At 45.3% G+C, this 12,556-nt stretch overlaps 1 protein-coding gene across 1 annotated transcript; it reads left to right on the top strand.

Moving 5' to 3' along the window:
* The first annotated feature begins 2,275 nt into the window (after positions 1-2,275).
* Positions 2,276-3,818, top strand: LOC139240667 (zinc finger protein 229-like). The gene has a single exon (XM_070869231.1). The coding sequence runs from the start codon at positions 2,381-2,383 to the stop codon at positions 3,584-3,586; it is 1,206 nt and encodes a 401-aa protein (XP_070725332.1). The 5' UTR covers positions 2,276-2,380; the 3' UTR covers positions 3,587-3,818.
* Positions 3,819-12,556: the final 8,738 nt, after the last annotated feature.

Genomic DNA, 12,556 nt, shown 5'->3' with positions numbered 1-12,556 from the left:
AAACCCAGCCAGAGTCAGCACCATCAGGGAGGGAGGGGAACCAGTGAGTGGAGAACTGAACCCAGCCAGAGTCAGCACTGTCAGGGGAGGAGAGGGAAGTGAACCAGTGAGTGTACAACTGTACCAGTCAGAGTCAGCACCTTCAGTGGAGGAGAGGGAGGGGAACCAGTGAGTGCAGAACTGAACCCAGACAGAGTCAGCACTATCAGGGGAGGAGAGGGAAGGGAACCAGTGAGTGTAGAACTGTGTTCAGACAGAGTCAGCACCTTCAGTGGAGGAGAGGGAGGGGAACCAGTGAGTGTGAAAATGAACCCAGCCAGAGTCAGCACCTTCGGGAGAGGAGAGGGAGGACAACCAGTGAGTGTAGAATTGAACCCAGTTAGAGTCAGCACCTTCACGGGAGGAGAGGGAGGGGATCCAGTGAGTGTAAAACTGAACACAGTCAGAGTCAGCACCATCAGGAGAGGAACCAGTGAGTGTAGAAATGAACCCAGCCAGAGTCAACACCATCAGGGGAGGGGAGGGAGGGGAACCAGTGAGTGTAGAACTGCACCCAGTCAGAGTCAGCACCTTCAGTGGAGGAGAGGGAGGGGAACCAGTGAGTGTAGAACTGAACCCAGCCAGAGTCAGCACCTTCAGGGGAGGAGAGGGAGGGGAACCAGTGAGTGTAGAACTGAACCCAGCCAGAGTCAGCACCATCAGGAGAGGAGAGGGAGGCAGCTTCCACAGCTCTCTGAGGCAGCAAATGGCACAGATTTACCACCCTTTGAGGGAAGACATTCCTCCTTATCTCAGTTTTAAATGTGCGGCCCCTTATTCTAAGATTATGCCCCTTGTTCTAGTTTCCCCTATCAGTGGAAACATCCTCTCTGCATCCACCTTGTCAAGCTCTCTCATAATCTTATACGTTTCGATAAGATCACCTCACATTCGTCTGAATTGCAATGAGCAGAAGCCCAAACCACTCAACCTTTCCTCATAGGTCAACCCACTCATCTCTGGAATCAACCTCGTGAACCTTCTCTGAACTGCCTCCAAAGCAAGTATATCCTTTCTTAGATATGGAAACCAAAACTGTACGTAGTATTCTTTGTGTGGCCTCACCAATACCCCGTATAACAGTAGTAAGACTTCCCTGCTTTTATACTCCATCCCCTTTGCAATAAAGGCCAAGATACCATTGGCCTTCCTGTTCACTTGCTGTACCTGCATACGAACCCTTTGTGTTTCATGCAGCAGGACCCCCCAGGTCCCGTTGTACTGCAAATGTTTCTCCATTTAAATAATAACTTGCTCTTCACATTTTTTCTGCCGAAGTTCCAACATTATACTCCATCTGTCAAATTTTTGCCCACTCACTGAGCCTATCTATGTCGTTTTGCAGGTTTTTTGTGTCCTCCGCACACATTGCTTTTCCTCCCACCTTAGCTACATTACACTCGGTCCCTTCATCCAAGTCGTTAATATAAATTGTAAATAGTTGGGGTCCCAACACTGATTCCTGCGGCACACCACTAGTTACTGATTGCCAACCCGAGAATTTATCCTGACTCTCTGTTTTCTGTTAGTTAGCCAATTCTCTATCCATGCGAAAATATTACCCCCAACCCCATGAACTTTTATCTTGTGCAGTCAAATACCTTCTGGAAGTCCAAATACACCACATCCACTGGTCCCCTTCATCCACCCTGTTCCTCAAAGCCAGAGTCAGCACTTTTAGGGGAAGAGAGGGAGGGAAACTAGAGAATGTGGAACCTAGTGCAGCCACACTCAGCACCTTCAGGGGTGGGGAGGGAGGGGAACCAGAGAGTGTAGACATGAACCCAGCCAGAATTGGTGGTGAAAACTGGGAATGGAGGAGAAACAGTGTAGAAATGTGAGATTGTTTGGATTTCAGCACAGCAGAAGGGACAATGTGTGGGACAGGGATTTACAGCTTTGGAAGAACAAGAAAGGAAAGAATGTTCCATGGAAACTAGATGTGTCTATCCTGAATCTCTGTCTTACACTGACAGCGATGAGTTTTATTATTTCCTTTTACAGAATATTAGAAGGGGAGATTTTAAGACAGGAAACGCAAACCAAACATCATGTCAAGATCTGACGGAGTCAGTCGATTCATCAGGACCTGAATATCATCGGTCTTTGAAAGTTGAAGGAGAAATGTTTGTCTGTTCTGTTTGTGGGAAAAGATTTCAAACATCAGTGTGACTGGAAAAACACCGAGACACACACACGTGAGTGAGAATGTTCCAGTGCACTGCCTGTGGAAAGAGCTTTAACCAATTGCACAGCATGAAAAAACATCGCCCCATTCACAGCACGTAGAAATTGTAAACGTGTTGTGTGCGTGTGCGAGGCTTCAACCCATCGTCCAACCATGGAGAGTCACAAGGATACCCGCACCAAGGAGAAACCGTGGAAATGTGGTGACTGTGGGAAGCTATTCAGATCACTGTCTAAGCTGAAATTTCATCGCCGCAGTCACACTGGGGAGAGGCCATTCACCTGCTCCGAGTGTGGGAAGGGATTCACTCAGTCATCTGACCTGATGCCACACCAGCGAGTTCACACTGGGGAGAGGCCGTTCACCTGCTCCGAGTGTGGGAAAGGATTCACTACTTCATCCAGCCTGCTGATACACCAGCGAGTTCACACTGGGGAGAGGCCATTCACCTGCCCTGAATGTGGGAAGGGATTCACTTGTTCATCCAACCTGCTGAAACACCAGCGAGTTCACACTGGGGAGAGGCCATTCATCTGCACTGAGTGTGGAAACGGATTCACTCAGTCATCTGACCTGCTGAAACACCAGCGAGTTCACACTGGGGAGAGGCCATTCACGTGCTCAGAGTGTGGGAAGGGATTTACTCAGTCATCCGCTCTGCTGAAACACCAGCGAGTTCACACTGGGGAGAGGCCATTCACCTGCTCCGTGTGTGGGAAGGGATTCAATGTGTCACACGACCTTGTAAATCACCAGCGAGTTCACACTGGGGAGAGGCCGTTCACCTGCTCTGAGTGTGGGAAGGGTTTCACTTCTTCATCCAACCTGCTGAAACACCAGCGAGTTCACACTGGGGAGAGGCCATTCATCTGCACTGAGTGTGGAAACGGATTCACTCAGTCATCTGACCTGCTGAAACACCAGCGAGTTCACACTGGGGAGAGGCCATTCACGTGCTCTGAGTGTGGGAAGGGATTTACTCAGTCATCCGACCTGCTGACACACCAGCGAGTTCACACTGGGGAGAGGCCATTCACCTGCCCTGAGTGTGGGAAAGGATTCAATGTGTCACATGACCTTGTAAATCACCAGCGAGTTCACACTGGGGAGAGGCCGTTCACCTGCTCTGTGTGTGGGAAGCGATTCACATGTTCATCCAACCTGCTGAAACACCAGCGAGTTCACACTGGGGAGAGGCCGTTCACCTGCTCCGTGTGTGGGAAGGGATTCACTTGTTCATCCGACCTGCTGAGACACCAGCGAGTTCACACTGGGGAGAGGCCATTCACCTGCTCTGAGTGTGGGAAGGGATTTACTCAGTCATCCACCCTGCTGACACACCAACGAGTTCACAAGTGACTGCAGGGGTTGGAATCTGCTGTTATTACTGCTGTTAATCACATCCCGACTGAACCATGTTCATTCTGACAGTTGGGGTTTTATTCTGCTGCTGTTAATAACCCTATAACTGGGCTGGACTTTAATATTCTGGATATATTGCTGATTGAGTTGTCGGGGCTGCAGTGTCCATTTAAGCAACGCTGTGTTTTATCTTTCCCAGTTAATTCAGCAACTCTCAATAGAAAGTTAGTTTGCAATAAAATTATGAACTTTTACTTTAATCCTAAATTGATCTTTCGTACAAAATCTGCAATAGTGTGTGAAAGTTTCTGCTGAATAAAATGTCCAATTAGAAAGAGCTGGCTGACAATTCTTACTGACTTGCACATTACACACAGTGGCCCATCCATTATCCACCAGACAGAAGGGGAATTGGAATTAGTGGGGAAACCGTGTTCCCAAATGTTGCCCCTCCCATCTGGTGCAGCAATTCCCTCGGCATGGGAATAGAGACAAGTCCAGACCAAAACTGTATGCAGTACTCCAGGTGTGGTCTTACCAACGCCCTGCACAGTTGCAGCAGGACTTCCTTACTTTTATACTCCACCCCCCTTGCAATAAATGCCAGTATTCCATTTGCCTTCCTGATTATTTGCTGTACTTGCATGCTAACTTGTTGAGTTTCATTTACAAGAACCCCCAGATCCTTCTGTACATAGAAACATAGAAAACAGGTGCAGGAGTAGGCCATTCGGCCCTTCGAGCCTGCACCACCATAAGATCATGGCTGATCATTCACCTCAATACCCCTTTCCTGCTTTCTCTCCATACCCCTTCATGCCTTTCGCTATAAGGGCCGTCTCTAACTCTCCCTTGAATATATCCAATGAACTGGCATCAACAACTCTCTGCGGTCGGGAATTCCACAGGTTAACAACTCTGAATGAAGAAGTTTCTCCTCATCTCAATCCTAAATGGCTTACCACTTATCCTTAGACTGTGTCTTCTGGTTCTGGACTTCCCCAACATCGGGAACATTCTTCCTGCATCTAACCTGTCCAGTCCCGTCAGAATCTTAGACGTTTCTATGAGATCCCCTTTCATCCTTCCAAACTTCAGTGTATAAAGGTCCAGTTGATCCAATCTCTCCTTATGTGTCAATCCTGCCATCCCGGGAATCAATCTGGTGAACCTTCGCTGCACTCCCTCAATAGCAAGAACGTCCTTCCTCAGGTTAGGAGACCAAAACTGAACACAATATTCTAGGTGAGGCCAGACCAAGGCCCTGTACAACTGCAGTAAGAGCTCCCTGCTCCTATACTCAAAAGCCCGAGCTATGAAGGCCAACATACCATTTTAATTCTTCACCGCCTGCTGTACCTGCATGCCAACTTTCAATGAGTGATGTACCATGACACCCAGGTCTCGTTGCACCTCCCTTTTTCCTAATCTGCCGCCATTCAGATAATATTCTGCCTTCGTGTTTTTACCCCAAAGTGGATAACCTCACATTTATCCACATTATACTGCATCTGCCAAGCATTTGCCCACTCAGCTAATTTATCCAAGTAACCCTTCAGCCTCGTAGCATCCTCCTCACAACTCAACCGCCATCCAGTTTAATGTCATCTGAAAACTTGGAAATATTATACTCATTTGAGATAATCACTAGCACTGGTGGGGTAGTGCTGGACAGGATAATGGGACTCAAGGTAGACAAGTCCCCTGTTCCTGATGAAATGCATCCCAGGCTATTAAAAGAGATGGCGGAAATTATAGCAGATGCATTCGTTATAATCTACAAAAATGCTCTGCACTCTGGGGAGGGACCAGAGAATTGGAAAGCAGCTAATGTAACACCTCTGCTTAAAAAAGGGGGCAGACAAAAGGCGGGTAACAATAGGCCGGTTAGTTTAACATCTGGAGTGGAGAAAATGCTTGAAGCTATCATTAAGGAAGAAATAGCGGGACATCTAGATTCAAATAGTGCAATCAAGCAGAAGCAGCATGGATTCATGAAGGGGAAATCATGTTTAACTAATTTACTGGAAATCTTTGAGGATATCACGAGCATGGTGGATAGAGGCGTAATGATGGATGTGGTATATTCAGATTTCCAAAAGGCATTTGATAAGGTACCACACAAAAGGTTACTGCAGAAGATAAAGGTACGCGGAGTCAGAGGAAATGTATTAGCATGGATAGAAAATTGGCTGGCTAACAGAAAGCAGAGTCGGGATAAATGGGTCCTTTTCGGGTTGGAAATCAGTGGTTAGTGGTGTGCCACAGGGAACGGTACTGGGACCACAACTGTTTACAATATACATAGATGACCTGGAAGAGGGGACAGAGTGTAGTGTAACAAAATTTGCAGATTACACTAAGATTAGTGGGAAAGCGCGTTGTGTAGAGGATACAGAAAGGCTGCAAAGAGATTTAGAAGGTTAAGCGAATGGGCTAAGGTTTGGCAGATGGAATACAATGTCGGAAAATGTGAGGTCATCCACCTTGGAAAAAAAAACAGTAATAGGGAATATTATTTGAATGTGGAGAAATTACAACGTGCTGCGGTGCATGGGTGCTGGGGGTCCTTGTGCTTGAAACCCAAAAAGTTAATTTGCTGGTGCCTCAGGTAATCATGAAGGCGAATGGAATGTTGGCCTTCATTGCGAGAAGGATGGAGTACAAAAGCAGGGAGGTCCTGCGGCAACTGCACAGGCTATTGGTGAGGCTGCACCTGGAGTACAGCATGCAGTTTTGGTCACCTTACTAAAGGAAGGATATACTAACTTTGGAGTGGGTACAGAGACGATTCATTCGGCTGATTCCGGAGATGAGGGGGTTACCTTATGATGATAGATTGAGTAGACTCATTGATGTTCAGAAGGATAAGGGGTGATCTCATGGAAACATTTAAAATAATGAAAGGGATAGACAAGATAGAGGCAGAGAGGTTGTTTCTGCTCGTCGGGGTGACTAGAACTAGGGGGCACAGCCTCAAAATACGGGAGAGCCAATTTAAAACCGAGTTGAGAAGGAATTTCTTCTCCCAGAGGGTTGTGAATCTGTGGTAATTCTCTGCCCAGGGAAGCAGTTGAGGCTAGCTCATTGAAAGTATTCACGTCACAGATAGATAGATTTTTAACCGATAAGGGAATTAAGGGTTATGGGGAGCAGGCGGGTAATTGGAGCTGAGTCCACGGCCAGATCAGCCATGATCTTGTTGAATGGCGGAGCAGGCTCTAGGGTCTAGATGGTCTACTCCTGTTCCATGTTCTTATGTTCTTATGTTCTTATTCCTTCATCCAAATTATTAATGTATATTGTAAATAGCTGGGATCCCAGCACTGAGCCCTGCGGCACCCCACTAGTCACTGCCTGGCATTCTGAAAAGGACCCGTTTATCCCGACTCTCGGCTTCCTGTCTGCCAACCAGTTCTCTATCCACGTCAGTGCATAACCACCAATACCATGTGCTTTAATTTTGCACACCAATCTCTTGTGTGGGACCTTGTCAAAAGCCTTTTGAAAGTCCAAATACACCATATCCACTGGTTCTCCCTTGGCCACTCTTCTCGTTACATCCTCAATAAATTCTAAAAGATTTGTCAAGCATGATTTATCTTTCTTACATCCATGTTGATTTGGACCGCTCCTGTCACTGCTTTCCAAATGCACTGTTATTTCATCTTTAATAATTGATTCCAACATTTTCCTCACTACTGATGTCAGCATAACTGGTCTATAATTACCCGTTTTCTCTCTCCCTCCATCTTATAAAAGTGGTTTTACATTCGCTACCCTCCAGCACATAGGAAATGATCCAGAGTCGATAGACTGTTGGAAAATGATACCCAATGCATCCACTATTTCTAGGGCCACTTCCTTAAGTCCTCTGGGATGCAGACTATCAGGCCCCGGGGATTTACCGGCCTTCAATCCCATCAACTTCCCGAACGCAATTTCCCGCCTAATAAGGATATCCTTCAGTGCCTCCTCACTGGACCCTCGGTCCCATTGTACTTCCGGAAGGTTATTTGTGTCTTCCTTCGTGAAGACAGAACCAAAGTATTTGTTCAACTGGTCTGCCATTTCTTTGTTCCCCGTTATACATTCACCTGAATGTGACTGCAAGGGACCTACGTTTGTCTTCACTAATCCTTTCCTTTTCACATATGTATAGAAGCTTTTGCAGTCAGTTTTTATGTTCCCGGCCAGCTTCCTCTCATTTTCCCCCTCCTAATTAAACCTTTTGTCCTCTGCTGAATTCTAAATTTCTCCCAGTGCTCAGAATTGCTGCATTTTCTGGCCAGTTTATATGCCTCTTCCTTGGATTTAACACTATCCCTAATTTACCTTGTTAGACACGGTTGAGCCACCTTCCCCGTTTTATTTTTACTCCAGACAGGAATGTACAATTGTTGAAGTTCAGCCATGTGATCATTAAATGTTTGCCATTGCCTATCAACCGTCAACCCTTTAAATATCATCTGCCAGTCTAAATTCCTTAAATTCAGGACCCTCGTCTCTGAATTAATTGTATCACTCTCCATCTTAATGAAGAATTCTACCATATTATGGTCAGTCTTCCCCAAGGGGCCTTGCACAACAAGATTGCTAATTAGCCTTTCTCATTACACATCATCCAGTCTAGGATGGCCTGCCCTCTACTTGGTTCCTCGACATATTGGTCTAGAAAACCATCCCTAGTACATTCCAGGAAATCCTCCTCCACCGTATTGCTACTAGTTTCGTTAGCCCAATCGATATGTAGATTAAAGTCACCTGATAACTGCTGTATGTTTATTGCATGCATCCATAATCTCTTGTTTGATGCTGTCCCCAACCTCACTGCTACTATTTGGTGGTCTGTACACAACTCCCATTAATGTTTTCTGCCCTTTGGTATTCCGCAGCTCGCCCCATACAGATTCCACATCATCCAAGCTAATGTCCTTCCTTATATTGCGTTAATTTCCTCTTTAACCAGCAATGCTACCACACCTTCTATTCTTTTCTCTCTATCATTCTTGAATGTTGAAGAACCCTGGATGTTGAGTTCCCAGCCTTGGTCACCCTCGAGCCATGTCTCTGTGATGCCAATGATATCATATTCATTAATTGCTGCCTGTGCAGTTAATTCGTCCCTTATTCCGAATACTCCTCGCATTGAGGCACAGAGCCTTCAGGCTTGTCTTTTTAAGACACTTTGCCCCTTTAGAATTTTGCAGGTGCAGCAGCTAATCAGGAAGGCAAATGGAATGTTGGCCTTCATTGTGAAAGGGATGGAGTACAAAAGCAGGGAGATGTTGCTGGAACTGTATAAGGTATTGGAAATGCCACACCTGGAGTACTGCGTGCAGTTTTGGTCACCTTACTTAAGGAAGGATATACTAGCTTTGGAAGTGGTACAGAGACGTTTCACTAGGCTGATTCGAGAAATGAGGGGGTTACCTTATGATGATAGATTGAATCGACTGGGTCTTTACTCCTTCGAGTTCAGAAGGATGAGGGGTGATATTATAGAAACATTTAAAATCATGAAAGGGATAGACAAGATAGAGGCAGAGAGGTTGTTTCCACTGGTCGGGGAGACGAGAACTAGGGGGGCACAGCCTCAAAAAGCGGAGTAGCCAATTTAAAACCGAGTTGAGAAAGAATTTCTTCTCCCAGAGGGTTGTGAATCTGTGGAATTCTCTGCCCAAGGAAGCAGTTGAGGCTAGCTCATTGAATGTATTCCAGTCAAAGATAGATAGTTTTTTAAGCAATAAGGGAATTAAGGGTTATGGGGAGCGGGCGGGTAAGTGGAGCTGAGTCCACGGCCAGATCAGCCATGATCTTATTGAATGGCGGAGCAGGATCGAGTGGCGAGATGGCCTACTCCTGTTCCTAATTCTTATGTTCTTATGTACTTATGTTCTTATTTACCTCCTTCACCCCTACTCTCCAATTCCTCACTCCAACTCCGCTTTCACCCCTACGATTTCATTTATACCATCACTTACACTAATCATCCACAGTGGAGGTAAATATCAGGATCTTGTGTGTGATAGTGAGGTGATCACTGGACAATAAAGCTCAGAGACTGCTGGAGGGCTGCTCATTATCCTCGGTGTGATTTAATCCCGATTCCCACTGAATACTGCGGATAGACATGGTTATCAATAAATGGTAAAGGTATTAAACAGTCTGCAATGTAATTGCAAAGAAAATGGAAATAAAATGCTGGAAAATAATTGGTGAAGATAGTAATTTGTCTCTGTGGAATTGACTTAAATATTAAGAATGATGTGCTTTACAAATACACACACATATATATAGAGCAAAGAGCTTGTGTGCTCTTTTCAGTTGTTCTGCGTAACCTGATGCGATACACATTCTATGTTCTTTAGCCGATCCGGCGGTGCTTGCTGGGTCAGAATATAAAGATACCGTTCCTCCTCCCACTGCCTGGGGGAATGGGGCAGATATTTACAGGGACAGGGACTCCCCTTTCTCTGCCTCTTTATAGTTAAAGGGACAGTCCAGTTTATCTTGGGGCGTTGAAGGACTTCAGTAACAGAGCTCCCATTAACAGTTGGTCCCTTCTGTACTGTGCAGTGAGTAGAAAGCTGTCTATTTCAGTGACTTGAGCCTTTCTAAAATGTCTCACTGTTTTCGGTGATCCAGTTGTATAATTTGGAAAGATTTCAGAATTGTGCAGTGTGACGATCGTTTTGTTTAAAGGTGGAGTCAAATTTGTTTCAAAATATTCTGTTCTAACCCTCCCCCAAATTTTGCAATACTGCATTACCGACTGGGAAGTTCCCAAGTTCGATCCGTGATGTGGGCTGTGAGCTGATCTCAGCCAAGGCAGCAGTTCAGGGATTATAATTGTCCTCAGTACCACTGGGCTAAATATGAGTAAAAATCAGCCAGTGCCCCTGCTCTTCATACCGATCCAGTGACCACAACTGGGAGTGTCTGGATGTCATTTGAGGACAGGATTTGAAGCTGTGATGCCTACCACAGTGGAAATCCTGCTGTGTTGACTGACAGTGAGGCACTAGAGGCTAACTAATGTCTGGGGAATTGCACCCAGCCAGATTCATCCCTTTCTGGAGATAATAAAGCTCGGACAATGACAGGAATGTTGAATTAAACAGTGAGGTTTGAGGGTGAGTGTCTAGAATAAGTAATGTACAGCTTAGGAGGGACAGGAGTGGACAGAATTTCTGTAGAATCTTTAATTGTCTGTTCTGAATTTCTATCCTGTACTTGAAGTAACAATGTTTGTAACCACCATTGTTTTGCAGGCTATTAGAAGGGGAGGATCTGCAGCTGGGAAACTCAATCCAAACATCGCCTCAAGATTTGCCAGATTCCCGGATTGATCAGGATCACCTTCTCATCAGCCTTTGTAAAAACACCAATCACAGCAGGGAGAAACAGGACAAGTGTTGTGTGTGTGGATACACCTTCAACCAATCGTTCAGCCTGTGAGACTCGTGTAGCCACCTGACTCAACACTGTAAATGTGCGGACAGTGGGAATGGATGCTGTTGTTCATGGAAAGTGATTCAGTCGCTCATCTCACCAAAACTGCACGCAGTACTCCAGGTGCGGCCTCACCATTACCCTATACAGTTGCAGCAGGACCTCCCTGCTTTTGTACTCCAAATCCCTCTCGCAATGAAGGCCAACATTCCATTCGCCTTCCTGATTACCTGCTGCACCTGCAAACTAACTTTTTGGGATTCATGCACAAGGACCCCCAGGTCCCTCTGCACCTCAGCATGTTGTAATTTCTCCCCATTCAAATAATATTCCCTTTTACTGTTTTTTTTCCAAAGTGGATGACCTCACACTTTCCGACATTGTATTCCATCTGTCAAACCTTAGCCCATTCGCTTAACCTATCTAAATCTCTTTGCAGCCTCTCTGTGTCCTCTACACAACCCGCTTTTCCACTAATCTTTGCGTCATCTGCAAATTTTGTTACACTACACTCTGTTCCCTTTTCCAGGTCATCTATGTATATTGTAAACAGTTGTGGTACCAGCACCGATCCCTGTGGCACACCACTAACCAATGAATTTCTAACCCGAAAAGGACCCATTTATCCCGACTCTCTGCTTTCTGTTATCCAGCCAATTTTCTATCCATGCTAATACATTTCCTCTGACTCCGCGTACCTTTATCTTCTGCAGTAACCTTTTGTGTGTCACCTTATCGAATGCCTTTTGGAAATCTAAACACACCACATCATTTGGTACACCTCTATCCACCATGCTCGTTATATCCTCAAATAATTCCAGTAAATTAGTTGAACATGATTTCCCCTTCATGAATCCATGCTGCGTCTGCTTGATTGCACTATTCCTATCTAGATGTCCCGCTATTTCTTCCGTTGATGAACAGTGGCATAAATTGAAGGAAATATTTCACAACTCTCAAGGAAAATATATTCCATTGAGGAGGAAAGGATGTAAACGAAAAGATAGCCATCCAGGGTTAACTAACAAAATAAAGGATGGTATCCAATTAAAAACAAGGGCATACAAAGTGGCCCAAACTGCTGGGAGGACAGAAGATTGGGCAGATTTTAAAAGACAGCAAAGAATGACTAAAAAATGATTAAGAAAGGGAAGATAGACTATGCAAGTAAACTAGCACGAAATATAAATACAAATCGCAAGAATTTCTACAGGTATATAAAAAAGAAAAGAGTGGCTAAAGTAAATGTTGGTCCCTTAGAGGACGAAACCAGGGAATCAGTGATGGGGAACATGGAGGTGGCAGAAAATCAGAACATATATTTTGTATCAGTCTTTATGGTTGAGGACACTAAAAATATCCCAACAGTGGATAGCCAAAGGGCTATAGGCGTGGAAGGATCTTACCACAATCACAAAGGAGGTGGTTTTCAGTAAGATAATGGGACGAAAGGCTCCTGGACCTGATGCCTTCCATCCTAGGATCTTAAGAGAAGTGGCTGCAGTGATAGTG

This window comes from Pristiophorus japonicus, chromosome 33, assembly GCF_044704955.1.
Source record: "Pristiophorus japonicus isolate sPriJap1 chromosome 33, sPriJap1.hap1, whole genome shotgun sequence".
Classification (NCBI taxonomy): Eukaryota; Metazoa; Chordata; class Chondrichthyes; family Pristiophoridae; genus Pristiophorus; species Pristiophorus japonicus.
This window is presented reverse-complemented; position numbering and strand designations above follow the sequence as displayed.

Coding starts and splice junctions, on each gene's coding strand:
- LOC139240667 (XM_070869231.1), top strand. CDS start 2,381: ATGGAGAGTCACAAGGATACCCGCACCAAGGAGAAACCGTGGAAATGT.